The sequence below is a fragment of the Notolabrus celidotus genome, chromosome 14 (assembly GCF_009762535.1).
Source record: "Notolabrus celidotus isolate fNotCel1 chromosome 14, fNotCel1.pri, whole genome shotgun sequence".
In the NCBI taxonomy this organism is placed as follows: Eukaryota; Metazoa; Chordata; class Actinopteri; order Labriformes; family Labridae; genus Notolabrus; species Notolabrus celidotus.
The window spans coordinates 26,039,906-26,067,847 of record NC_048285.1 but is presented as its reverse complement, the minus strand read 5'-3'; the positions used below and the strand labels follow the sequence as shown (position 1 = coordinate 26,067,847).

General features: G+C 42.6%; 1 protein-coding gene across 5 annotated transcripts in view; it reads right to left on the bottom strand.

Moving 5' to 3' along the window:
• stard13b (StAR-related lipid transfer (START) domain containing 13b) overlaps positions 1-27,942 on the bottom strand; it is a 76,367-nt gene that overhangs the window by 3,832 nt on the left and 44,593 nt on the right. For 3 of the 5 annotated variants that reach the window (XM_034700610.1, XM_034700609.1, XM_034700611.1), the window contains 4 exons: positions 5,273-5,344; positions 4,038-4,119; positions 2,453-2,516; positions 111-1,480 (listed from right to left, as the gene is read on the bottom strand). In XM_034700610.1, the coding sequence (XP_034556501.1) occupies positions 111-1,480; positions 2,453-2,516; positions 4,038-4,119; positions 5,273-5,344 (1,588 nt within the window). Of the gene's footprint in view, positions 1-110; positions 1,481-2,452; positions 2,517-4,037; positions 4,120-5,272; positions 5,345-7,894; positions 8,076-27,048; positions 27,608-27,942 lie in introns of those variants that run through there. The other 2 variants (XM_034700612.1, XM_034700613.1) reach the window with 2 other exon arrangements.

Genomic DNA, 27,942 nt, shown 5'->3' with positions numbered 1-27,942 from the left:
AAAGATAAATGCAAAGAAAACAAAAGGCATTTTATCTTTTTGACCAAATAAGACTTAAACCACAGAAGTTAAATATTTCTTCACTTGCAGTACAAGTCACTGTGTCTTACCGATTAGGTCTTGTGAGTGAAGCCCCAACTCCTGAGTCCCTCCTCTCCCTGAGCTGTGCAGATTCTGTCTCCGCAAGCGATACTCTGTCTCCGTCGCCAAAACTCGGTGTAGTCTGACTTCCTGTGACAGAATTTCCCTCAAAGTCCAATGTGATCTGACTGGAGGACTGGAGGTCCACTGTACCTTCTCTCCTCTCGCTGTCAGCCCGCGCTGACCCTTCAGCACCAGGTAACACATTCTGGGACCAGTGGTCCACGATCTGCTGTAAGCCGTTGACATGCAGCAGGATGTCGTCGAGGTGAGGAAACAGGTCCTCTTTCTCCAGGTCTATAAGGTCTCCTGTGCTAGCGTAAAGATGTGAACCAGGAACATTATCATAAACGCTTATTCTGCTGCCTCTGGTGCAGCACTGGGTGACAGGTCTGGATTCCCTCCTGTATGAAATGAGTGGTGGGGAGTTCAGGTGCATGCTGCCCGTGTGCCAGTTGATAGAAGCCCCGTTGGTGGGAGACAGGCTCTCTATGGACAGTGCTTTGGGAAAGGTTCCTGGCTTGTGGTCTTTGGGTATGTGAACCACCAGGTCTTCATAAGAGCAGAATTCATTCTTGCGGTTTTGTTCTGCAACTTTATTCACTTGGGTTCCTGAGAAAATGTCGACATCCTCCAAATACATGCCGCTGCGCTTGTGGTCGGCTCGGTGAGGTTTACGTTCCTTCAAGCTGGGTGTGCTGACAGCGCTGCCGCTAGAATGGCTGCTGCCCTCACTGCTGGACTGGGACGGTAGAGCTTTGTTGGACGGTGTTTCAGAGGCCTCCACATCTCCATTTATAATCTCAACACATTGCAGCGTCTTCAGTGCCTGGGCCTCCTGCTGCATCACTGGAGAGCTGATCAACAAATTCTTACGACCTCTACCCAGAGTTCCCCTAGAGCGCAGGGTCTCCATGCGCTTCAGGAAGTCTTTGGCACGGGTTCGGCTATTCTTGCCGTGCTTGTCAGTTAAAGAGCTGTAGTGAGAAATTTCTTTGGGGATGTGAGGCATCGTGAGAGAAGTAGAGTCTGGCATTGCTGCAGAATCCGGGCAGGTGCGGTTGGAGCAGTCTGAATCCTCCGTGCTGAGGCCCCTGTGACCGCTGCCGCCGCTGCTCTCGCTGTGCAAAGAAGAGACCTCAGGCTCGCTGAGGTCAGTCAGAACGCTCTCACTGCTGGTGGTGGTTCTCAGAGGAACGCCGTCCCTAGAAGGATGACCTTCTTCGTGGTTTTCCAGTAGACAGTCAATGTCCTGTAACCTGGACCAGCGCCTGCTGCTCCACTCAAACGTCCATTTGTCACTGATAGCAAACAGGTCTTCTTCATCAGAGTCTTCACTCTGGGGAAAGACAGATTACGTTACATCATTTACTCCAGCCCCCATGATTTAATTTGCTATTTTTAGTCTTGTAGAAATGAATGCTCCTATTTAGGTCTGTCCAGTAGGATTTTCATAACTATCCCATATTCATGCAAACAGATCCACATGTGCACAGAGCAGAAATATGCTAAGAGATTGACATGTAGATAACCTTCACAATCTCTGCACGCTTCATACCTTTCCCTATCCCTGAGATATCATTTACACATTTTTCTGACTTGTGTTTTAAGAAGAAAAATATTCATAAGATCAGATTGGCTTTAAAGATAAAGTCTGTGCAGCATCATACGTCATCTACGCCACGAGGAACAGTTAAAAAAAAGAAAAACCTCAGGAAATAACTGAAGATCTGCTCTGAATTAATAACATTACACAATCAGCCAACAGTGATATAACACCAGACGAATGGTTCCTTTGACTTGAGGACTCTTCCATAAATAGACCAAACAGGAAAAAAATCATTAATATGAGCCAGCGGGCTGCATTCCAGAGCGGGGACAGATAAAAAGCTGTCCTACTCTACAGGCACGAAGACAACAATGGTACACTCTCAAATATCACAGAATCTGGGGTAGAGAGATGAAGCCAGATCATATTTGTGTCGGTGCAGGAAGCATACGCATCACACGCATCACTTCAGGCTAAAAGGGCATTGATGTTTCTCTTGTACGCAACACTTTTCAATTGACAATGTGGTATCTGAGTCACGGAAAACAGAAACCCTTAGAAGTACTCTACGTAACACAGTGTAACATTTCAAAATAAGAGAGGAACCAGGACACCTACTTATCACTTAACTCTTGGCTGAAAAATGAACTTAATCTCTTGTATGTTTCTTTTTAAGAGCTTATTGTTACAACAGTAATTGGCCTTAAGACTGCAGAAGCATTGTTTTGATGGTGAAGCCTGTCACCTTGAGTCCACACTTACTTTCTTCTTCGGAAGGTTCACATCAAGCTTCATAGAGGCACACTTGTTCAAGGTGTTGAGACGCCTGGAAAAGAACAAACGGCCTGAGGTTTACATCAGAGATAACACCAGGAGAGTTTCCTAATGGACACTGCAGATTTAAATACTGTTCTGTTTTTCCTATTTGAGCGTTAACTGAATCATCTTCAGGTCTGGATGTACAACCAGGCACAGAGGGAAATGAGGTTTGTCCATGGTACAGAATCCAAAACCTAATGAGCCGCAGTAACCATCCATTGATCTGTTCTCTACCGCTTAGTGTTTAATCTGAGTGATTGTGGCTAAAGAGTTTGACATTTGAAATACTGATTAAAATGTTCTGAACCTCTCTGAAATGTATTTTTAACATCTTCAATATTTGTCATCAACCACACAGCCTTCGTGTTGGACCACGTGCTTTATGATTAGAGGTTTTGTGGGTGTGCAAGCTGGAACATTTTAAGTAACAGCACAAAAAAAACCTTACATGATCCAACAATAGAACAGGGAAAAGATGACGACATGACAAAATACGCTCCAGCTCAGAGACACTCCTTTGTGGTATGATAATAACAAGCTTTAAGAGCTCCTTATTCTGCTAACAGTCTTTTTTACAGATCCACTCTATTGTTCTGTGACAGTAAACAGCCTCACATGGAGGCTGGAACTACCCACCAGTGTGCTGTAGATGACAGGGGTTAGCCAAACAGCAGTTCTCATGATTGTTGCAGAAGATAGTGGGACCTGGCTGAGGAGTGGATTTGAAACTGGGGGGGTCTTTTATTCCACCAGGCTTTAAATGTGGTTTCTAAAATAGAAGTGTGCTCAGCCCGGGATCAGAGAGAGCACTCACATACATGAAATATCCATCACTGTCAGCTCTATCAAAGCCCCCGCGGTATGTAGGGAGGTACTTATATCTGCACACTACACTGTAATTGCATAACTGACAACAAAGCCATCCTTATGTTGCCATAGAGACGCTGGGAAGTCATGGGCAAAATCACGTCCGAGGTGGAACTGTTTCCAATTGTCTTCTATTTATCCCGTGGCTAGTTAGGAATTTAGATGAGTTGCTTTGGGGTTGTTTAGAGTCACAGTATATTGAGCTGTGCGAGGAAAACCCTCACGCTCCTCCTGCTTTCCTTGCAGGACAGTTGCCGTGGATACTGGGGTAACTAAATGCTGTTTTTATCTCTGCTTGAAATAAAAGAACACGAGTCTTCTCGCCCTACAAGGGAGCGATGTGGAGCCACCAGTTGTTGGCTTAGTGGAGGATAATGTTCTTAATTCAGTGAGTCATATTTGGAGAAAAACACTTAATCCTGTGTTTCTTGAGCAGTTATGACAGAGAAGAGAGATTTTATCAGCATATCAGTCCTGAAACATAAAGGTCAGATGTTCTTTTCATGTGATTTTGAATAAGAAAGATGTTAAAATCTTAAAAACACAAGTTGAGTCTTTAAAATTAAGAGCTCTGTTTAATTTAGGGGATTGCCAAATAGTTCTACCTCCTTTCAGTGATGAGTTATTTGTGGCACTGATGATCTGAGTCATGTCTCATTACCTGCACAGAGGTTCCACCAGATCTTTATCCAGGAAGTCATGATCTCTTTTCACAGGAGTAATGTCGATGGGGAACTGAGAGTCTGAAGAAGAAGAAGAAGAAGAAGAAGTAGAAGAAGAGGTTAGAGAAAATGACAGTACTGAAAATAGATCTGATATTTCTGTGTTCATGAATAGGACAAATGAAAAGAAAGATCTGGAAAGCACATTCTTTCCAGCTGCACATTGAAGTCTTGGAGACCATCAAACTTGTTTTGTATGTAATGCTAATGAGAAGAGTCAGAAATTGCCCAAATAACAGCGCTCAGGCTTGTGCAGGCCATTACGTCTTGCTCTGGGTATGGGCCTCCTCTTACATAACTTAAGAGACTGAATCCAGACCCTCTCAATCTGACATTCCAGCGCATTCATGAGAAGCCATTAACTTTTTTTTATGAAAAGCAGAAGCAGCTACAAAAAGCTCCACAAGGCCTTGCCTGTTCTGAAGACGCTCAGATACACTGTCGGCTTTGAAACATGAATTCAGCCAAATAACAGATTGCATCATTAATGTCATTTCTAATACGTAATGCCTAGCATCAGGAGGGAAAACTCCTGTTATCTGCTGTGTGCTCATACAGACGTTATCAGCGCACTTTTCTGGAGCTCTGTTACAACAATCTTACAAACTGTCAGCAAACAAATGTACTGCACCAAAGCACATCAAAAGTCTGGCCTCCACACAAAGATCTGAGCGAGCGGAGCTACTCTAAGCTCTGATAAAACCCATTTCTTCCCATGACTTCAGTCTTTAAGCACTGAAGACATGTTTATATAGTTACCGTGGCTTGAAAAAGATTAGACTTTAAAAGCGGCTGATGTTCCGCTCGTTTTGTGGTGTCTGGGGATCCGTCTGGAGTCCTCGCTTGGAGGCTTCCTGAGGACAGTTGTGTAAAGGAAGCTCACTGTGAGCAGCCTGTGAATGCATGTTTCTGTGTTCTGTGTTGGAGACTATGAAGAAACACAAGATGACTCTGTGTTGAATTATTCGCCCATCATTCAAAAAAAGTCATTTTAAAGCCATTAAAGTGTTTCGTTTCGCATCAGCTAAGTAAGTTAAAATAAAAACGCCATTTCTGCTTTATTACAGAGCCCCTCTATTAGTGTGCTACCTCATTAATCTCTGTCTCTTAACCAAACAACTTTTCCTCCCCTTGTGATTTACATGTGTGGGAGTTGAAAGAGTGCTTTTATTACCTTCAAAGAGCTGAGCATACTGGGGGAATCCTGCTGCCCGCAGCCAGTCACACGCCTCTTTTGCTTCGATTTCTGGAAAACACAAGACACAAGAGAGATTGTTTTAGAAATACAGGAATTAAAAGTGAAAGTCAACCACAAAAGGTCATTTTCAATTTGAAAAAAAACACTGGAGCCTCAGAAAATGTGGCCCAAAAATGGCCCCGGGTTAATCTCAAACTGAAACCTCTGTCTGATATTTGTGGGATGGCGTGGCTGTGATGATGACATCAGGGTCAGTCTGATGGGTGGAAGCGTCCCAGCCAGCTCACATGAAACAACATGAGGTCTGATACAAGCTTCTATTTTCAACTTAAAAGAAGATGTGTGTGAAGAAAAAAAACCTGAAAACTTTAAATTGAAGGTAAAGTAGGTAAAAAGATAACATCATCATTCACTACACAGAGCTGGGGTACCATTGTGAAGAAAACACTTTTCAAACATATAAAATACCAATTGAAGAACGATAAAAAACTATAGATATATATCACATCTACTTTGTGATAAACAAACGACTCCAGGATCAGAAACAGGTCCCTGTGCCGTCTGCTGACTTCAGAGCTCCTGATGACAAGGAGAGGAAACAGACCGTTGGCGCCTTTCCATTAATGCTAATAGAGTTTGGTGTCATTTACTGCCTGAGTGAGACGCACTCTCTGACGCACTAGTGCTACAGTACACAGTTTACACTAAATACAGAAGAAAATATAAAAATATGTCTGCTAAATCATTGAAACAAAGCAAACAGGAAGCCTAGAAAACATTAGATTTCAGCTAAAATGCTCACACCAGGAGTCTAGTTTATTTTTTTGAATAAATAGAGACAATTGTTCCTCGCAGTAATGTAACAAACAAGACCTGACACAATGAGCTGGGTATTTTAAAGGGACTATAACACAGAGATGTTGGTTAAAAATGTGAATATTTGCTATAATAAACGGTTAGGTGGATAAAACGAACACACGTGGCTTTGGAGGACTGTTTTTCACACTAAACACTGCAGTCAATAAAAAGGAAAGTAATTGATTATTTGCAAAAAATAAATAATGTTTAGTTGTAAGCACAAGAATGTCTTGGAAATCAGGATACATATGAGCTGTTTTATAGTCCACTTCAAACGTAACACAGCATAAGGTATAAACTTTGAGCCTCACATGAAAACATTCTTACCACTTCCAGTTTTTCTGTGTAAGTCAAACAGCCAGTCAAATCCCCACTGCCCTTTTCCTCGTACACAAACGTGACATTTATCCAGCTTTCCACAGTGCCAAAACCGTCATGAGCAAAAACATCACATCCAAGTAAAGCTGCGCACAAGCAGCACCCCCATGGGTAACACACCAGCTCTCCCTCTCATCACACATCGGAGGTCTCAGCTCCTCTGTGGGTCTGTTTCTGTCACACCACAGCTGAAACAGGAGCCGCGCTCATTCACCGCACAATACTGAGTAATTACTGCCACTGTAACCTCGCAAAGAGATACCGCTATCACTCACTCCTGAAAAAAAACTGGGACTCACCTGCACTGCTTCACATCTGTGTCACCCAGAAAATCGATGAAAAGTGACTTTGGTCTTCAGGCTGACCAGCAACTGAATAAATATTAACAGTTCCCTGCGTCCTTGGGGCGACAAAAACAGACTACTGTTTCCATCAGCAGATGAGTCAACATGTGTCTGCTGCTCTGCTCTGCCCTGCTCTGTTCCCACCTGTATCACCAGGAGCAGGAGGCTCTCTGTTCAGCTAACCTTCCCTCCCAGGTGGATAATATCAAGCCTGTATTATTCAGCTACACAGTGAGAGTGCTGCCAGGTCCTCTTGTGTCCCACAGCCGCAGGTTGGACCTCTGGGAGCACGTTACCTGAGCTGGGAATTCCTCTCTGTTTGGCATTCAGTAACATGATACGGAGACATTCTGTCCTCTCATCCTCTCTCTAAGGAAATCTCCTGTGGATAAAAGGCTGGGCGGGCACGGTGCCAATGAACGAGAACTTGTTTGCACTCTGCAAGCTTTAAAACTGTGTACAGTATAAAATTACAGTTTCACAAAGAGATGTAGGCTGTGACACAAAAAGCCCAGACTGTCAAATGCAGTGTGCTGCTAAAAGGCAACTCCTTCCTTTACAATTCACTTTATGCAACGTTCACTATCACGAACAGGCGTTATGCAATTCATGGTTTAGATATGACATGTTTCAAAGTGCCGCGGGGAAAGACATGGCACACTTGGACAGTGATCGGGCAGAGCAGACTCAAGTGTTGCCAAAAGGATGACAGTTTTAGAGGCTCGTTCACATTCTTCTCTTTCAGAAAATATTTACAGCCGACCACATGTGGCTGAAAACTTTCCAGAACTTTATGATGTGCTTTGTTTCGTGTGAGGAGCAGCTGTCTGACAGTTGGGCTCCCCGACTACAATAATCCTCTTTCTTTCATACTTTATGGAAAACAAAACCAGATTCATTCACACAGGCTTATTAAGAATTAAGAAAACCTTCGTCACAGGAGCACCGGCCGTTTTAATTCCTCCAAAATCACTCAAACTAGTTGTTGATTTCCAGCTCTGAGCTATTCTGTACTTACGGGATGTTTTCATCATTCAGTCGGAGTGCTTCATATATCCGTCAAGACTTCAGATTGTCCCTCAGCGTGTCAGAGCATCTTCATTCCCACGCTGAGCCGCATTCCTGCTCTTGCTCTGAACGCAGCTCGCAGTTTGAGCTCAGATCCTCAGCTCCTTCTTTCCCCCTTTCTCTTTCCATCTACCCCCAACCACCATGTGCCTGTCCCAACACTAAATCTCTCCTCCAATCCTCCCCTTTCTGTGGCATGTTCCCCCCCTCTCCCTCCCTCCCTCCCCCCCTGGCTCCTTGTGCCCAGCCCTCCTACCCAGCTCTGCCCACGACAACTCTTTTATACCCCACTCAGCACATTTTTGGCAAAGACCTAAGCTGCAGCGTTGCCTCTGAATTCTGGGAATCTTCTTGTAATTCAAGGCCGTGTTTTTAAATGGCTTCCATTGCTGATATGTTTCTTTGTTTTCACTTATTTTGGCACGGATTATGTGAAGTCAGCTCTCGCAATCTTTCAAAAATATCATCCAAGAAGTGTTAAACTGTGGGAAAAGTTTTATTTAAACAAACAAAAGGGAAGCAGCGTGGTTTTTGCAGGGTCCAGATGTTCCAGCAGCTCCGCGGAATGGAAAAAAGCGTAGGCAGGAGAAGTGAGGGGGAAAACCATGACATAAACTGTCAGCAATCAGCAGCAGTGAATCATGCTGAGGCACACGGCTCACGAGACTCGGCGCTAACATCATCACAGTGATATATTTGTCTGTTTCACCTCCGTCTCAGCCTCTTTGTCTGAGGAAAAGTCGATGAATGAGAGGAGCTGTGATCCGTGTCACCTGAGACAGTGAGGTGATGCGTGTCAAAAACAAGACAAGCTTATTGCTACTATACATGAAAAGATTTCCTGTTTCTTGATTCATCATCACAGAAACACAGACCTTACTCTGTCAATCACATAAAGTAATCACATATATCTGGTACCAAATTATTTTGAACTCATGGAGACTTTTGTCCTCAAAAGAAAACACAAAAATTAGTCACTTCTGAACATCCCTGAGTCCTTCACTGTTTTCTTCCCTTATTTGGACAATAAGGACTTCTTGATGTCTCTGGTCCATCTGTTAAAGTAGAAGTCCTTTATCATCTGTTTCATAAGTCTGTCATATTTTCCTATTTTATCAATTACATTACATTATAATATTTGTGATCCAAAGTCCATCCTGAGTCAGGGAAATCCATCTTTTAATGTGTGGTTGGAATATGCAGCACTTTAAATGACTGGGTGTGCTGTGGCACCATGATTACATAAGGACATCTCAGCTATCCATCATTTCCTCAAGCATAAGTAGAATTCCATGTGCGGCCCTCTTCTTCTTCTTCTTCTACGCCTGTTTTTGTGACGTTTTCGCCATTTCCTCTTGTAAAACACAGCTCCGGGGGCCAGGTCTGAGTACAAAGCTGCGAGCGCAGACAGACTGACGCAGGCAGGCCACTTTAGCCACCTTAACAAACCTTATAACAATAAATACACTCAGCGTACATCAGAGTTTTAAAAGCACTCTAAAACAATCGGCTTCAATTTACTGTGCAGCCTTTACGAATGTGTGTCCTTTCCTCCCCCGCACTGTACTTCAGTGAATCAGCCAGACAGGCCGGCCGAATATATCAGTCAAAAAACACACAGACTATAAAAGAGCGCTGAGACCGTCTGTATCAAAAACACCTGGAGGAAGACGGAGACAGCCAGCAATATGTGAGAGAAAAAATCCCAATGTGGGCTGGCGGAGAGGTGTCGTCACGCTGGGAGGCATGAAGCAGAGGCCTCTCTCCCCCTTTATGATGCTAATTGCACACAGACACCCACTCACCGTGAGCAGTCAGCCTTACTGTAAAAGTAAGACGAGACAGACTGCCAGGGGAAACACACTGCCCCCTCTACAAGTCTGCCCAAAAACCACAACATCTGATGTCTCATGCCCAAAATAGCCCCGCATTTCCTCCTGTCTCACAGTGTGGAATTGTTCACAGGGGAGCAAACAGGAAGAACAAATAACGATGAAGGATAAGAAGAGACGTACATGATGACCAAACAGGATTGTAGACACAGGATGAGGCCAGGAGATCTGTTTTGTGTATTTGTGAGGGTTCAGGTAATCAAAGGGGAATGTTGGAAATGCAAAAGGTGGATTAATGCTGCCCCTGATGTCGTGGGAATAAAGGCGGCCTGTTTTCAGGAGCAGGTTTTTAATTAACAAAGCCCTACATGTCCCTCAGACTCCAACGTCCTCAGCACAATGGGACACAATCATCAGCGTAACAGGAGGTTCCTCTCGCTAACATCACAACACTTCTCCAGTTTGTAGTGTTCTCGTCATCGGGTAGAAACAGGTAAGGTGTTCAGACAAAGGACAAAAGCCAAATCAAAGAGATGATCTGTCTGCAGAGGTGAGTAACAACACAGGTCCTTTGTTGGTGTGACTTTTTTTTCCTGATGCAGTGATTGGCACATGAGCTGGCCGACTCCACAGGCCGAGTAATTACAGAGAGAGCCGCCGTTGAATCATTCACTGACTTCCAGCCCCCTTCGTTTGACACACAGGGGACCTGTTATCCTGCACTCGGCACGGGATGCAGGTTTTTTAAATGATCTGCTCCAGGCTGCGTTGCTAAGACAACAAAGTAAAATTTCCTCAAATACAAATGAGCCAGCAAATCCTGGGGCCTGCGTTTGCCCCATGGTCCAGTGTGACCTGTGGAGAGCTGCATTCAGAGGACCACAGGTCTCCAGTGACAAGGTGGTTTGCAAAGCAGATAGCAATGCCTCCTGCGGGATGGGGACTTTGGGACAAACACAGGGCTAAGGAGCCAGCACAGGAAAAGCCAGCGCCAAGGAGGTATTAGCATTCTGAACCTGCGGGTCAGGATTTCACCAACACAAAAAACACTTCCTACATTTTAAATCGGCTTTAAAATCATCGATGAAGTCGTTTTTTCTCTTCTGATTACAGAGGGATCACACACACAAATTCAGGTAGAAGTCTGATTTTGGAATATTTTTCAGTCCACTGGTAAAAGACAGAGGTCCCCCTTCAATTCACAGCACACACACACAAACACACACTCACAGCAAGAGCTTATTGATTGTGAGAGTAAATAACACGACTCTGTGAGCCGGAGAGCTGCTGTTGTTGACCGTTGCCAAAGCCTGCTGGGTCAAAAGTCATGTGAGCTGTGTTTTTCTCTTGAGGTCCTGTATTGAATTCAAACAAGAGCAGCACAGCTGTGGTAACACTCGCCTTCACCTCTGAAGGACACCCAGAGAGAGCAGGCTTTCATCTTCAGGAGCAACAACCCTCAACTCTCTCTCTCTCTCTCTCTCTCTCTCTCTCTCTCTCTCTCTCTCTCTCTGTTTCTCTTTGTCTCTCTCTCTCTCTCTGTTACTCTTCATCTCTTTCTTCAGTCTGGAAATACCAGAGGCTTTCCATGTAACTTCTGATAAAACAAAGCCAGGTGACAACACAAATACCTAGACGTTCATTCACATGCTCCTGTTCCAGTTCAGTGCTGGTTACCAGTAATATCATTAAAAGAAAAGCTGGTTCATCATCTGTCATTCCTTCTTGAGAAAGGAGGGATGGGGATGGGGTCACATGGGGAAAGCTGATGTTGTAAAAATTGTTCAATAATGGAAAATCCCTTCAAGTGTTTCCAGAAACTGACAACATATGGGTTTAAAGACACAGAAAACATTCAGGGAGAGTAAAAGGGATTAATAAACCCAGACTTACAAGTTCTTCTGGATCAGAACTACAGATGTATGGATCTGGACTGGTGTGGTGTCAACATAAAAAGGCACATAATGGTCTCTGATGTGGGCTTCATGGCCTCAGAAAAAGCCAAGGCTCCAGTGTTCAAGCTGCCAGCTCTGCAGTGTGTTCATCCAGCTCAGAGCAGCGCCTCACATTCGCTCAGTTTTGCGAAAATGTTCTAACAACCACACGTTGACTCCTCACAGTAATTTGGCAAACTGAGGGAGGTGTGGAGTGTGTTCCTGCTTCACAGACAGGTGTTCTTCTTCTTCTTCTTCTGGTTTTGGTCACACTGCAGGATCCTTCTGCACGTGACTCCCAGCAGACACTTCAATAGAAGCCTCCTCCTCTTGAAAAGAAACCTCTGACCTCAAACTACAGAGAATCAGGAGACATCTCAGAAATCTCCCCATCCTCGAGTACCTCCACTTTGCTGTCTGCTTCTCAGAACCGAGCAGAAATCAATCAGCCCAGCTTTTTTTTTTGTGAAATACATGCTGCAGTCACCTCCAAAGCACATGCTAAACACTTCCAGACGCTGGACCGCAGCCATGTTCCCACGCACGTTCAAGTGTTTTGGCAAGGCCTTTATGAAGGATTTGCTTTCTTTGGTGATAAAAAAACATCAACTTTGGCTTTTGGAGATTTCCTCTTTCATTTCATCCGAGCATACCTCCCCAAAACCCCGGACTATTGATCTTTGCAGAGTTATGATAGTGCAGGTTGTTCAGATGAAGATATTTGCAGTATTCACAGAAAAATAAACAACACAGTGCGGGATGAATAATGCAGGCTGGTCATTGATAACACACATCAAGGGCTTGCTGTCTATTATGAAATTCAAAAGCATTACTCTCCTTAAAATCACCCTTCTTATCTATATGATGTTTTTCATCCTTATTCCAACATATTGCTTTATTAAAGTGAGCTCTGCAGACATAATAACAACATGACAAATCTTCCCAGGAAGCATATAAGCAATAAGGCTGCACGATGGAACCGATAAAAACAGGTATTACACCCATGGGTAAGTTTCTGTCTCTCTGTTCTCTCTGAGTCTCACTCTTCTCTGAGCTTTTACAGTTTTTCTCTTTTATTCCTTCTTGTCCCATATGCCAGCTCCCTAGGGTCCACTCCAGCAGAGTCCCATGTGGTCATGTAGTAAACCAAAGTCCAACCAACATATACCACAAGTCCTTAGAGGTGTGTTTATGTGCTGCCTGATCTGAAGTCCATACATGTTTTATGTAAAGAACAGCGGGCTGCATGCCTCGCCATGTCATGCTGTTTTTCTCACTCGTAATATACGGTTGTGTGGCTGTAATTCTTCCTTCCTTTTGATAGCCTATATAAACACTGTAATTTGGTTTTCCGAGGGCACTGTATAACACAACCTAAAGCAGGATGACTGTGAATTACTGACAAAACACTCAACCGCATGACCCAGAATCCTGAGTCAAACATGGAAAAAGACGGACCGATGGAAAGCTATCAACACATTTTCCACAAGTCCTGATCAAAAGTCTAAAGATAAAAGACCATCTCTGTTTAGCAGATGCTAAAAATCTGTAAACTAAGAAATGCGTGCCCACAGCTGTGTGAGGTACAGGATGTGCATGAAACATCCGGTAGAATCTCCTCTGAAGTCAAATCCTGCAGCCCTCTATCAGGTCCACCTCCTGCTCATTTGGACCAGATCCCAGAGGGGACGACGCAAGGTTCAGAGGGTAGAGAGGGGGGTCCAATGTCAGAACAAGGGCCCCTACCGTGAGAAAGCCCTCCACAATAAAAGCACAGAGCTATCCCTGGGGATGTTGGTCCTAATTAACGACATCAAAGCGAAGGGCCACCAGACAGCCTCGGGAGCACACACATAAAAAAACTTGTATGTGTCGCAGCAGACATGAGGGTACTGTCAATGTGTTTACGATGAAGCAGCCAATCAGAGGTAAAGGGATTTTTGTTTTTATTAAATAAGAGATTCTACACAAACACAGAGCATTAACAGAAAATGTAGGGTTGTTTTTCATGCATGGCAGTGAATGACAGGAGGCAGTGTTCAGAGAGTCACTCCCAGCTGAAAGGCCAATAAAGTGAGGAGACAGCGGCTGAGTGTCTGAGGTCTGGATTCATGTTCCCTCTGTCACTTTTCAATGATAACAAATGCTTAATTCTACCACAAGGGGGCAGCCAAGTGCGGAACTCTAGCTTGCACTCTTAATGAGGGGAAAATGACAGCCTGTCCAATCCATGTGATTTGTAAGAAGCACTGTCTGAAGAATAAATGCAGTCATCTAATCAACACAAGTATGTTAGTCACCGTCTGATGCTTATCTGTACTTCCTCTTGAGTATTTTAGAGTCACCATTTCTTTGGATGATCAGATGAGGGAATTTGGTGCATTCATATATGTAGGCAATTCTCTCTACATACGTTTTTATTAATCCAAGGTTATTTTTCTCTTCCTGTCTCATAGGAAGTAAACATTTGGGTCAAAACATGTAGAGTTTGCTATTTAGGTTAATATGGCTTTCTCACTGAGTGAGTTGTTTCTAATCTGAGGCATGTAAAAGTCCTGAGAACAGGAAGAACTTTCCATCATGGCTCTGTTAATATGTGACTTTGTGTTCTTGTCACAGTGCAGCTGAGGCATTTCTGAAATCTGCCCTCAGTGAATGATTAACTCTGCACATGTGGCAGCTGTCAGCCACTGTGGAAGAACAACACTGATTCAATCACAGGAGGAAGTTTACCATGAGGACATGAGATCAGTCTGCCACCTGCAGGCCAAAAGCAGGAAGAGCTTTATCAGAGTGACCTTTATTTATCAACGGTTGTCTGGATTGAGTCGGTTTGTTCTCATCTGTTATGAGATTCCTGAATCATTAACTCACACAGCTGGAAATAACCAACGGCTGCAAACCAACGGTCGGGACATCTGCGCACAGACAGTGTCTGGTGAGAATCACTCAGGGCTGTGGATATATCACATCTAGCTTACCAGTTAGATCATTTAGTGAAAATGCATCTAGAAATCAACAGTAACTATGTTTTTCCCCACAGTGGGGAAATTCAATAACCTGTCTTGTCCTCGTCCAGCTCAACAAAGCACGTTTGTGGTACAGTACAAAAATATATCCTAATTAGGGATATGTGCACCCAGTTGGCACCCTAACTAGTTGGCACCAGAATTAGTTGTTTAAACTAGTTAATAATATTTACTTACTTTAGGCGCAAAAAGCTGGTCCTATGCTGTGACTAAGCAGTGGCACCAAAGCCACTAGGGGCTGTAGCTCAGCTAAACAGCTGCTGCCATAATGTCATAATGCTCCACTACATGGATGTAAACAAGCACAGATGACAGATAGCATATCGTAGTGCGGCACGGTTTGGTACTTTGATCTTTTTTATTATATTTGTAATTTTAATTGTGTTCTTTTATGCTTTGCCTTGCCTTACCTTGCCTAGAAGTTGTAGATAAAGTTGTATGTACGCTGTGTCGGGTTAAATTGGCATATAAACCACTCAACCAGAGCAATATGAAACCACCCCGACATGTGGACATTATCCTGCAAGAAGGACAGACAGCTGCTGGTGCTAGCTATGCTAAAGTTTAGCACACTCAACCATTTGACCTGTGGACTCAGGTTTTGCTGGGTGATTCCTTACCTTTGGACTAGTTGGTGAGTCAAAAATTTACATTTTAGGAAAAACAAGAAGGTAGTTAGTGGCTTTGGAACATCTTTCATCATTATACTAAGTTCATGTAAAATGTTTTAATTATTCTATATATTATTTCAAGAGAAAATAGACCTACATTAGCTACATGCTGCGTGTAAAAAACTGAGTCAGGATGAACAAAATTCAGTTGTACTGAAGAATAACCAATCCAAGATGTCTCTACCACCCAAAATTAATTTTATTTATTTATTTATTATTTAAAAGGACCATGCATATTAATTAACACTTCTGTAAATATGCCAGAGTTAGCCAAAAGGCTAGTTTACATCCGTAGTCCCTTGCCAGATGTTAAAAAAGCTCCCTAAAAAGATCAAGATTAAACAAAGATAAAATAGAGTAAAATAAGATCAAAATAAGAATGTAGAGGAGAAACCAAAACACAAACAAACAAGCAAAAACACAAAAAAGAGAAGAAAAGAAAAGTACAAATAGCACCATACGATTAAAGTTTCTACGATTCAAGTTCCTGTTTTTGCATTGGATTGTGGGAAACCTCTGAAAGTGGTTTATTTAGTAAACACAGCATCCAGTCTGGTTCTTTGTCTCTATCACTTGCTCACCTGCTACACAATCACAGTCAATCAAAATCCCTATGTTTTATAGATTGGGGACACAGAAATGATGTAAGATCCCAACACACAATAACATCCTGTTCTTATGTAAAGTATCAGGTGATTAAAATCAGCATCAATAAGCACAAAGAAAGCCATAGATTTAAAGAGTTCAAGTGTGATGACGGTGGAGTTAGAAGAACACAACCTGTTAATCACATTGTCAAATTGCTTTCCGCTGCTTGTCAGGGTTATTTGCTGCCCTCTGAAGGCAGCAAACAAAATCTGCATAACAATCACCTCCACAACAGTGCGCCTCATGAATAAAAGATAGAGCAGCTCTGTGTGTACTTAGTAAACAATGCAGAAGGCTACATCTCCACTTATCATCAAACCTCCATCTGAATGAAGAGGCAGTTATGTTTGTTTCACACACACACATGATCTAATGTGCCACATGTTGGAGCAGAGCGTGGATGAATAATTCAGATCCCTCAGAGAGGAGTCTTGAGTGGAGAGGACAGAGTCTGACCGGATTCCTCACCTTGAAGAGCCTTTTTTACCCTCACAAAGACAGAACAATACCAACCCCTCTCAGAGCGGGATTCTGACAATTATCCCTTTACAAGAAGAGGAGGAAGAGAGGAAGAGGGGCAGAGCTAGTCCTCTTAACAAGCTTGAGTGTTCCTGTCCTCTCTCTGCGAAGCATTTACAATCTACAAGTGTGTAAGCGTTACTCACCATTATCCTGCTTTTACTTCTTTGTAAGAAGGTTTTCTTTGTTGACAAAGTGCATTTAGACTTCAGAAACAGGAAAACTTTGTCTTCAAAATTTAACAATTTTGACTAAATTAACATTTAACTCTTTACATTTCCACTGTAGTCCTGAAAAAACAGCAATGTGTGACAGAAAATGCATCCACAGCACAAAATCTGCTCCATGCCAGCATACGAACAAATGTGTCTTATGGTACGTTAACCTGAAAGACACGAGCCCGTCAGCCATGACAGCTGAATAAAAGCCTAGCATTGTCACTGCAGGACACAGACAGATTCACCATACACACACAGCTGCTACGCAATAACTTGTGTCATTTGACAAGAGAAGCGCAACATCCTCCACCGTGGCAGAATTAACTAATGGTCTAAGGGCACATAGGGCACAGACCGGAGCCGCCGGCTGCCCCGAGGTCAAAAAGCCAAGAGAGGCCGTAGGGAGGTCAAACTGGACAGAGCTTCTTCTCTGAAACACTGAAGACCCTTAAGGAGGAGAGGAACCAAACAGCCGGAGTCAGCGAGCAGGATTTTAGTCACAGTGCAGCATTCAGCTGCTCGAGGTTTCAAATGAAGGCCAAGTGAAGTTACCAGGACTTTCCACACCTGGAACATTTATTTACAGGGCTTAAAAATGTTCTGTGAATGATCTCTGAGTCTTTGCTGGTTTTCATAGGAGTTCAGCTTGGAAAACAGCATCTTTATTAACTGTAATTTAATATTCAAACTAACATTGAAGCATTACTATTAGTAGATTCTTGCAGATTTTTGCTGATATTGACCTAAAAGTTGCATTTCATGCTCAAAACTTACTCCAATAAAGCCACATATTTTCCAAATCTCCATAAATTTTATACCAAATGGAAAAACAACACAGTAAAGATTTCAAGGGGAAAAAGAACAGGTGCATACAAATGTTTGGCCATATTGTCTGAGGATACATCAACGTTTATACATATAATTTAGCAGAGACACGGGCACAGGCATACAATTTGAAAGTCAGAGAATTTTCTGTTTTCAAAATAAAAGTTTTTCTTAGTGAGTAAACTTTTTTCCCTCCATTGTGTGAGCTATAACTCACTAATTATCCAGTTATGATCTGACCAGTATGACAAAAAGGCTTAAAGTAAGGGTGGATTGGACACATACACTATATCAAATCTATGAGAAGAATGAGAAGATGCAGATAGTTGGAATAATCTGGACTCCAGATGTGCTAAACAGCACAGAGCAGAGAGCAGACGGCCGCAGAAACCCAGCAGCCCGTCCAGATGAAGACGAATACTTCTCCAAAATGTGAGGAATATTTGAAGGAAGGAGACACATTCCTCCACAATGAAAACAGGCCCTTTCCCCTGCACAACAATCCCACTGTGCAGCTCTCACACGCCTGTTTCTTTCCATCCTGCATCACACAGCTGTGCATTGACATCCATCATCTCTCTGAGCTGAGGAGATATAATGGGCAGAATGTTTGGACGCAGGAACTCGAAGGTCCAAAGTTTTCCTGGGTATTTTATCAATGGCTCACCATAGATTGAATGAGACTGAGTGAGACCCCACACCCATCAGTGGTTTGAAATGCCATCAGATCGGAAACATGACTAAGACCCCGCAGGCTTCCCTGGAATTTGGGGTGAAACAATACTGAGTAACTCGGCCCATCACCATGGCCCCCTCTCACTTTCAACCTGCTATGTCAACACGAGGGCCAGCTGGAATGCAGGAGCCACTGTGTGACACATGGAGATCAATCCTCTCTTGCTTTCTCAGCACACCCTGCACCGAGTCCCTCTAAAATCTCCCTTTCTACATCGACAGGTACGTATCACATGGAATAAGATGTGAGGAATAAAAGAAACATGAGTCAGAGAGCTTGAATGCTGCTCTTCTAAGGAAAACGAAAAGATGCTGCACTGCAAGAAAATTGCTCAATTGGGGCGTTTAAAGCAATCCAGATTAAAAACTACAATTAGCAGAATCATGCACTTAGGGAAGCTGATGAAGCAGACATGGAACATGTCGTGGTTTTATGCTTTTTTCATCCTCTCTTTTTTAAAAATAGACATCTCAAAGCTAAGTGTTTCCTCAGAGAAGTTAGAAACTAACTTTTAATTTAAGTCACAGGTTGGCAGATTTAACATTTTCCTACAAACATTTGTACAAATGCAACAAGTTATGATTTGTTACACCTTCATGGAAAAAATGGACTGTGACTGTATGTATTAAATTATATTTTAACAGATCAGACGCATTTATGATATTGAGGAGAAACAAAAACTGTTTTTGTTGCTTTAAAAGCAGAGTAAAAGCCCTCAGAAATACATAAAGAAATAAAGAAAAGTAGCAAATGAGTCAGAAGTATGTATCCACTCTGAATGCAGTGAATCTGAAGCATGTTATACCGAGTGAAAACATCAGGAGAGACAATAAACACGCAAGGAAAAGCTGTAAAAACAAACATCTAGTCTAAATACAAGATTTCTAAACCCACTTCAAACGTGCATATTTTGGGACCTTGTCACAGTTGACCTAAATTGTTGGTTTACTGTCAAAGCAGACATCTGTAATCTGAAAACACATGCCAGGTTACATGACTGCACACGCCTGAAAACATCAGATCATAAAGATTTCCTCTGCAAAAAAACATACACACACACAAGTCCAGAACACTTTGACAACAGCGCACTGTGTATCCCTCACATCGTCACCATCACAACATGCTTCATGTGTCTCCTCAGTCCACTGTGGTCAGACGGGAAATGATGCCCACCACAAGAGAATGCATTATCTGACTCATGCTGTCGTTACAGTGACTGAGAGAAAAACTATGCTGTGTGATTTCATCTTTCGGCTGAAGTATGTAACTGATGAAGCCTCCTCTGTTATGAGCTGCTGCTGCCGCCCTTTGATCCAGCGTGCTCACACCTGCAGGAGGAGCAAGGGGAGTTCTTTGTCCTCACTATTGTTATTCTGCCCTGCCCCCCTTCCCAGGACTGACCTTAAATCTGCAGGTAAATGCAAAAGCAGGAGGCTACAGCCAGCCCACAGAAGATGAATGGGAGGTCAGGCCATGTTGTGAGGATAAAACACCATACAGCGGGCCACAAACATGCTGAGGGCTTGTAAAACTGTCAGCCTGGACATTCATTGATATCCCTTGTTTACGCTGAGGGCTTGTCTTGTGTTACATAACTAATCCTTCAGCTTATCACGAGCAGCGTTCGTTAGAGTCGGTCAATACTAATTATTTACCAGCACTGCACCCTTGACTGCATGATTGGCTAAGGGTCAAGTGTGGGTTTGTCTGCAGAAACACAATCACACACTTTATAATTCATACAGAGATAATTCAGATTGAATTATCTGAAAAATAAGTAGACAAAGACACCTTTAGACCATCAGCTGATCCCAAACAAACACAACAATGTCCTTCTTTATTTCCCACCAGGTTAGCCTGCATTCGTCCCCTCATATTCATGCTCATGTGTCATATCTTAGTCACTACATATTTGCTTGCTTATCAACAATTCCAAGCATTCTTGGAAGTAACGAGGAAGGATTAATTTAAACAGAATCCAAAAAACATCAAATTCATCTTTCAAATCTGAGCTGTCACTTGTATCTGAACATCTCTCCTACCTCCAGCGATCCTCTTAAGGAGCTGCTGCCTGGCGATGATCCTGCCCAGCCTGTACCCAGAGCGTCTGCGGTGATGGTCCATCCTCAGGTAGATATCCTGAGTCTCTGGGGTCATACTCCCAAGACACTCGCTACCCTCGGAGTCTGGGAGTTCTCGAAACATAACTACAACTCTGTTCCCCCAAAACAAGCCCCTGACTCCTGGTTGATACACTCTCACCAACACTCACTGTCCCAGCAGCAGAAAACTTCACATCCAGGCGCAAAAAGCCTGAAGGGAGCTGAGAGGGACGGCAGAGCCGAGCTGAGGGGGAGGAGTGCCAACACTTCAGTCAGATTCTGTGGGTCATGTGACCAATGGCTGGCCAATGAAAAGGCAGCAGAAGGAGTACTGCCCACCTTGCTGGTCTGAATCCAGTGTCTGTGTGAACGCTTGTCAACTTCCCCCTACTCTGGAGGGAAATATAAATACCACTGGAATGCCGATGAAGTGAGGAAAGGGAGCAGAGGGGTGTGGGAGGGCTTACAAAAATAGTGGATTTGGAGCCGCCCTGCACTAGAACAACTCTTCTGCTGTTGCTGCTCACACAGGTGCCAAGTTTACTGGGCGAAAGTGAGTGTGTGCCGTTTTGAGAAAAGAGAAAGAGAGGGAGAAGTTGTTTTCCTGGTTGGAGAATGCTAATTTCTGCTCCCCCACCCCCACACACACATATAACCCCCAGCTCCAGCCACAGGAAGGCCTCTCAGCAGGTCTCCTCCAAGTGTCAGCTCCTCAGGGGGAAAGAGAAATTTTAGCTTGAATACATATGAGTGACCTAGATCCCCTTTGGTCAACACCGAAAGAAAGATCAGACTCAGACTTGTCATCAGGTCAGCTCTGATGGCTTTTCAATGACAGGAACTGAACCTGATAATACGTGTCTAGTCCCTGCTGGGTACCATGAGTGATGTCAAAGCTTTAAAGGCTTTGGATGGAGGGGTGAAATTCACTTTTCTCTATTTGAAGTAAAGAGAGATGATAGAGATGTTTGCTAACAGGTGGCAAGCCATCAGAAGACATGACGAAACTCAGACAACTATCAGTGATATGTAATAGTTGATTAACAGTCAATACAGAAGTTTATAAGAAGCTTGCTTTTGTACTAACTGGAAGTGATGTAAATAGTCTGCTCATGGAAGATTTGTTTAACAGAAAAAGTTATGGTAAAAAAAAATTGAAGAATCATAAACATTGAAAAATAAATATTTAGATTGTATAGATAACAGAAAAAATGCCCATGAAGTGGACAATGAAATGACATAAATTCAATTTCTTTCAACCTCAAGATCTTTCAGGAGTTGCTTTGCAGTCATCTACAATCTTAGCTTATTTTAACTCTCTTTAAATGCAAACTTTAATTTTATTTTTAATATATTTCTAATTGTCCTTTTCTTTTCTATGTTTTATTATATTTGTCATTTTAAATGTGCTCTTTATGCTTGCTGAATGTTTTCAATGCTTTTAATGTTTTAATGTAAAGCACATTGAGTTGCCCTCATGTACGAAATGTGCTCTTCAAATGGTTAATGGTAAATGGACTTGTACTTATATAGCGCGTTTCTAGTCTTTCTGACCACTACTCATCACATTCACCCATTCATACCCTTTCACTCACTGATGGTTGAGGCTGCTATGTAGTAAAGGGCCATCAGTGTTAGTAATCTCATTCGTTCACAATTACACACCTATGAACAACAGAGGGAGGAATTTGGGGTTCAGTGTCTTGCTCAAGGACACTTTGGCATGTGTCTGGCGGAGTTGGGATCAAACCGCCAACCTTCCGATTGATAGACGACCGACTCTACCCACTGAGCCACAGCCACAAATAAAGTTGCCTTGCCTTGCCTTACAATTTGTGTTATTTGTGAAGTGCATTGTGGGAAATTGAACCCATTAAAGCCTATATAAAACAATACTCATATTAGGGAGGAATGTGTTTAATTGGTAAATCAATTTAACAGTGTTTACCCGCAGACTCTGTGATCCTGTGTTTAGCCGTGCAAAATAAATTATGCTAGAATTCAACTTTTTCTGACTTTTTTCTAACTTTTAGACTAGTTGGTGAGTCAGAATTTAATTTCCGGTTACATGACTGGGACATGAGTCGCTTCTGAACATCCTTCTTTTTTTTTTTAAAGTTATATTTATGGGCTTTTTTGCCTTTAATGGATAGGACAGCTGAAAAGAAACAGGAAATGTGGGGAGTAGAGAGTGGGGGAAGACATGCAGTAGATGGTTGACTGGCCGGGAATCAAACCGGCGACCTCTGCGACGAGGACTATAGCCTCTAAACGTGGGGTGCTTAGACTGCTAGGCCACCAGCGCCCCCTGAACATCCTTAACTCATTTATTTTAAATGATGCATACAATTAATATATATGTAGCAGTTTGAGCTAATGTTGCTCAACACTTGCCCTGCCTGAATTAAAGAACTATCAAGCTATACGTAGACTAGCTATAAAATAAATCTTCACCACTTGGGATAATCATTTTTAGAAGAGGACTGCAGCTCGTGTTATTTCAGTCAGTTTACAACATGGAACAACAATCTCCTCACACCTGAAATAAAGTCCACATCCACACAAGCCGACCCACCCAGCCCCACCTGGGCCCCTGCCACTCTCCTTTAGACCGTCCTGGCCTCTCGTACAGGCCTGCCTGTGTAGTATGAGCATGGCGCCATACATGTGAATTAAGCACAAATGGGCAGGAGACCAAGTCAAACACAGCCCCTGTCTGTTTCTCTCTCTGGCTGGCAACATCCAGCCCAGCTTACGCTCACAAAGAGCACAATTCAGCAGCACACTTCAGAGCTGCTGCACGTTCTTCATAAACCTCTCCTGAGTTTAATGACTCTCTCCGCACCCTCAGGTGGAGCTTTTTTTAACCTGTGATTGTTGCTTTTTTAAGGTACGAGGTGGTGGTGCTGTGACACTATTCAGGTGATTTCATTGGGCTGTGACTCACTTTACACACACAAACACCTGTGTTCATTCATACTGTAGAAACACTGCTTCAGGTGTCAGATGCTGGAGAATGACTGGCAGCATGTTGGCAGCAGCGTGATCTCCTTGAACCCACTTCTGTGTTTTCTTCTTCCCTCCCAGTCTAGACGAATAGAGTCACAGAGTGCATCCCGCATATTGCATTACAGAATCAATCACCCGCTGCTATGCAACTTCGTAATGAATGAGATTAATGTTTTTTTCGTTTCTGACGGCGCTCAAATTCCTCAGAGAGGGTTGTGAAAGATCTTCAGAGTTCTGTTAGGAGATTCAACTTTGTGCTGCATGCCGTGAAGAGTCAGCCGTGGTTTGTCCTTCGTGGGAGTGTTGTGTGTCAGGCACAGGGACTCCAGCCCTTATCAAACTTGTTCCAACTTGCCTCTGTCTGGGTCTCAGAGCTCAAATACTATACAACACAGAAACAGGAATCCAGACTCACATTACCCACATAAACAAACTATAATGAGGCCCAGGAAGAAGCCGTATTTTATTGTTCACCACAGTGAAGGCTGTAAATGTTTCTGAGTGATGACAAATTGAGCCCTGTTGAAATGTCACTGTTATTCAGGGGTTTAATGAATGTCCAGCCTTCATTCATTCTCTGCTCGGGCGCACGGCTTTGGTCAGGTGGGATTACAAAAGGGAAACTTATATTCTGAGTCACGCAGTGGAATCTCAGGGCCCACACAGATGATGAGTGTGGAGGAAGATGATTTGAGTTTAGACACTGCTCTGATGTGGTTGATTCCTCAGCAGTCACATGTAATCTGCACTGGCCGGTCCTGGCTCTGCTGTGGCTTCGTTTCCTGGAGCCCAGGATTAAGAATAGCACCAGTATGACGGGAGGTTTCCACCTCATGAGCCACCAAATGTCTCAATTCTGAGCTCAGGTCTGGGAGTAAATCGCACTTTAATACTGTAGGACCAGTAGAGCTGTTCTGCAGGTTCCAGAGGCTCCGAGGATGAGGTAATGGGTGCTCTGCTGCAATTTTTTAAACATAGCTCAGCTGTGACTTAACACTATAAGGATCATTCAATTACTAAGACCTTAGAGAGGTGTTACCCAATATGTTCATGCTCTCACATGCACACTACTAATAGAAAATACAAGGAAAAATGGGCATTACAAAGAAGATGAACACGTAATCAGAGAGGGGTGATATGGTTCTTGCATTCTGACTTGTAGTGAGTATACTTCACAGCATATTGTCATTGTGTGAGGTATGGTTAGGACTGTGTGCTGTGACTGATGGGATTGATTATAGGTCCAAAAAACACAACCAGCTTTGCCAAGATGAAATACTATGAAGTGCTTTTTTATCTCATCAGTTCTCTCATTATTTCTTCTTCTTCTTCTCTGTCCTTGATTTGTAGCTGTCATTTACACTTGAATCTTTACAAACTTGACATAATGGTGTATTCATGTTGTAATATATAAATCCCTGCTTTACTTCAAGCTCAGACACGTACATATTTTCACCTTTCCTGTTTTTTCATCCACCAAGAACATAAATCAGTTACTTTGTGTTACCTAAGACAGCGACACTGATGGACTGATGCAGATTATTCAAGTGTATAACCAGGTCAGAATAACTGACAACATTATTGTGCAAATTCTGACCAATACAGCTTTCATTTGGCTCTAAATAAGCCACCATCTCTGATTTGATACACATGAATTTGATTGTTGACTCGCCATAACATCTCTTAAGTATTAACCATCTCCTAGGGGCCAAAAAAACCTCAACAAAGCCAGAGTTCCGAACCCTGTTGCATATAACAAGAAATTACACGAGAGAACTTTCTTGCAGAAAAAAACAATACGCAAATTATCAATTTACATCTCCAACCAGTCATCAAGATGTCCTGTTTTCAACGTATGCATTGCTCAAGGACTCAGCATCTCTACTCAAGCTTCTCCTGGAGCAGACAGAACTGGTTTGTAATGCATGCATGAGGAGCTGCTGTGGTCATTCACTGCACCTGGTGGTAAACTCAGGTTACTGCACAAATCCTAGATTTCCACTCCTCAGACTGACAGAATCACTGCAGCAGCCACTAGCCTATCAGTGTTATATATGTCTCTTAAGTGAACCCCAAAGTATCTTTGAAGGTTTCAAACACATCTTCTACATAGTCATGTCACATATATTCTTTTTTTCTCATCTGAATTTCTTTTTAAGAAAATCAGTCTTATCATTGATACAAATCTTCTAACCCATGATCCAATTCATTTAATAGTAGCTTAATCATCCATGCATATTATTCGGGGAACACAGTGTCTACCTAAGAACACTCCAGACTTCAATAACAAGGCTTGGTATTTCAACATGTTCTAGACACAGGTGCTTTATAAGAGGGTGAGGCAAATATGCACAGACCATTTGACTGGAGTAACACTGCCTGAGAACTGCTGAGTCCAGGTTTATTCACAGAGAGGTATTCTTACTAACAGAGTAACTAAGTAAACCTATAATATATGCACTAAGTTTACAATTGAAACTGTAAAATGACTTGCACTTCTGTCTCAAGGGCAGTGGGTGATGTAGATCAGGGGTTCCCAAACTTTTCAGCCTGCGACTCCTAAAATATTGGTGCCAAAGTCTTGCAACCTCCACTGTCCCTCAAAGTGATTTAATGTGGCTTCATTTAGCTAGTCTGCAGAAAATTAGCCTACCTATATGAGCATGTAGCTGTGTTTCCTGTGCCGTTATGAATAAACCTGCTGCTACTGATGCTTTTGATAATTAACTGTTCACTAACTCTAAACTTAGAAGTCATCTGACAAAAAGAAAGGCAGGAAACTCATTACATGTTCTATTTTCAAGGTTTTATTTCAAGGTTAGCTACTACTTTTGTTGATATTTTTTTACTATAATGGGTAAAATGTACTATTTTTAGATAATTAAAAAAGATAAACATTCTGGAAGACATCTCATGACCCCCCATTTGTATCCACACTTTGGGAACGCCTGAGATAGATAGATAGATAGATAGATAGATAGATAGATAGATAGATAGATAGATAGATAGATAGATGCTGGTAGCCCTCATATCCCTTGTCTGTCATGTTGCCTACCTTTCATTTCCTGATTGCAAATTTGACCCATTGGCGCCACTGTGCGGTATTATTACGCCCGTGGACATTTGTAACGGATAGACTTAGTGTCATAATGTATAATAATGCAGCATACGGGCCACGACGTCTCACCCCGAGTCTCACACGTGAACGCAATCATATAGCTTAAAGGTTAATTATAATATCCAGTAGATAATTAAATGTCTCTTTGCGGAGCCAACCCAACAGCGCACAGCTTCCATGCAGATTAATTTATAGAGAGCTACCTATAATTAAAAAAGTAAGCGTTTGAACATTTATGTTAATTTGTGTCTTCTTTAGGATGAATGTTTTCTGCAGTGCATCCGACTTTTGACTCAACAAACCATTAGAGAAGGAAACCAGACGAATTTCAAAGAAACTTTAAAGAATCTCCAAAGTGCATTTCTCCTCAACGATCTTTGCACAACTTTGAGGACCCTAAAAGTGAAAAGGGCTCATAAACATAAAGATGTTTCTGCAGGTTTTGTTTGAGCGGGTTACTGACCTGACAGTCTCCGCTCTCTCACATTCCTCCACAGTAAGTCCCAGGCTTTGGACGTGGAGCTCCGCAGCTGCTCGCTGAAAGACCTCCGGAGCTTCAGTTTCGCAGACTTTCTTCTAGATGTCATCGCAAATCCTCCACGCGGACATAATAACCAAATCCTCCTCGTGCCGGTGTCACACAAAAACCGTGATGCTCAAGTCACCAGAAAATCACCTTTGCTTTCCCCGGTTATTAACTCTCTCTCTCTATCTCTCTATATCTCTCTCTCTTCTACAGCAGCAGACCTGACTCTGTTGTCGGCTCTGCAAACGAAGCGGTCAACATCATGAAGGAAAAAAATCACAAATAGAAATATTCCTCCTGGTTCAAAACTCAAAACAAGAAAACGAGTGAAAAGTTACAAAGTGATAGTACAACTTTCACACTGCACACCAGATGTGTGTGTGTGTGTGTGCGTGCGTCTGTGTGTGTGAGAAGTATCCACGCACAACGAGCGCCTCTCAGCCGTGATACCTTCAAGTACAGTGGGGCATATGAGGATTACCAACTGAAGACATATGGTCCACCTAAAAAAAAAGGCTGGACATGAGTGGAAAGAGTGGAAAGAGGTAAGAGAGAGGGTGGTTGCACCAGATATTTCAATGTTATTATTCTCAGTATTATTTCAAGGACTTGCTCTTTAATTTTTCTATTTAAGGCATTTATTGTTATTTATCGTTTTAGTACCCAACACAACCTCTGCAATTTTATTTCTTGTCACTCCAGTATTTGTGTCCATTTTTCACTTCACACTGCTCTGCACTTTACCTTACCATAACTTCTTTGCACATTGGTAAATTATGTATATATACTGCTGCCTGTATTTATTTAATATCAATAATTCATATAATTTAT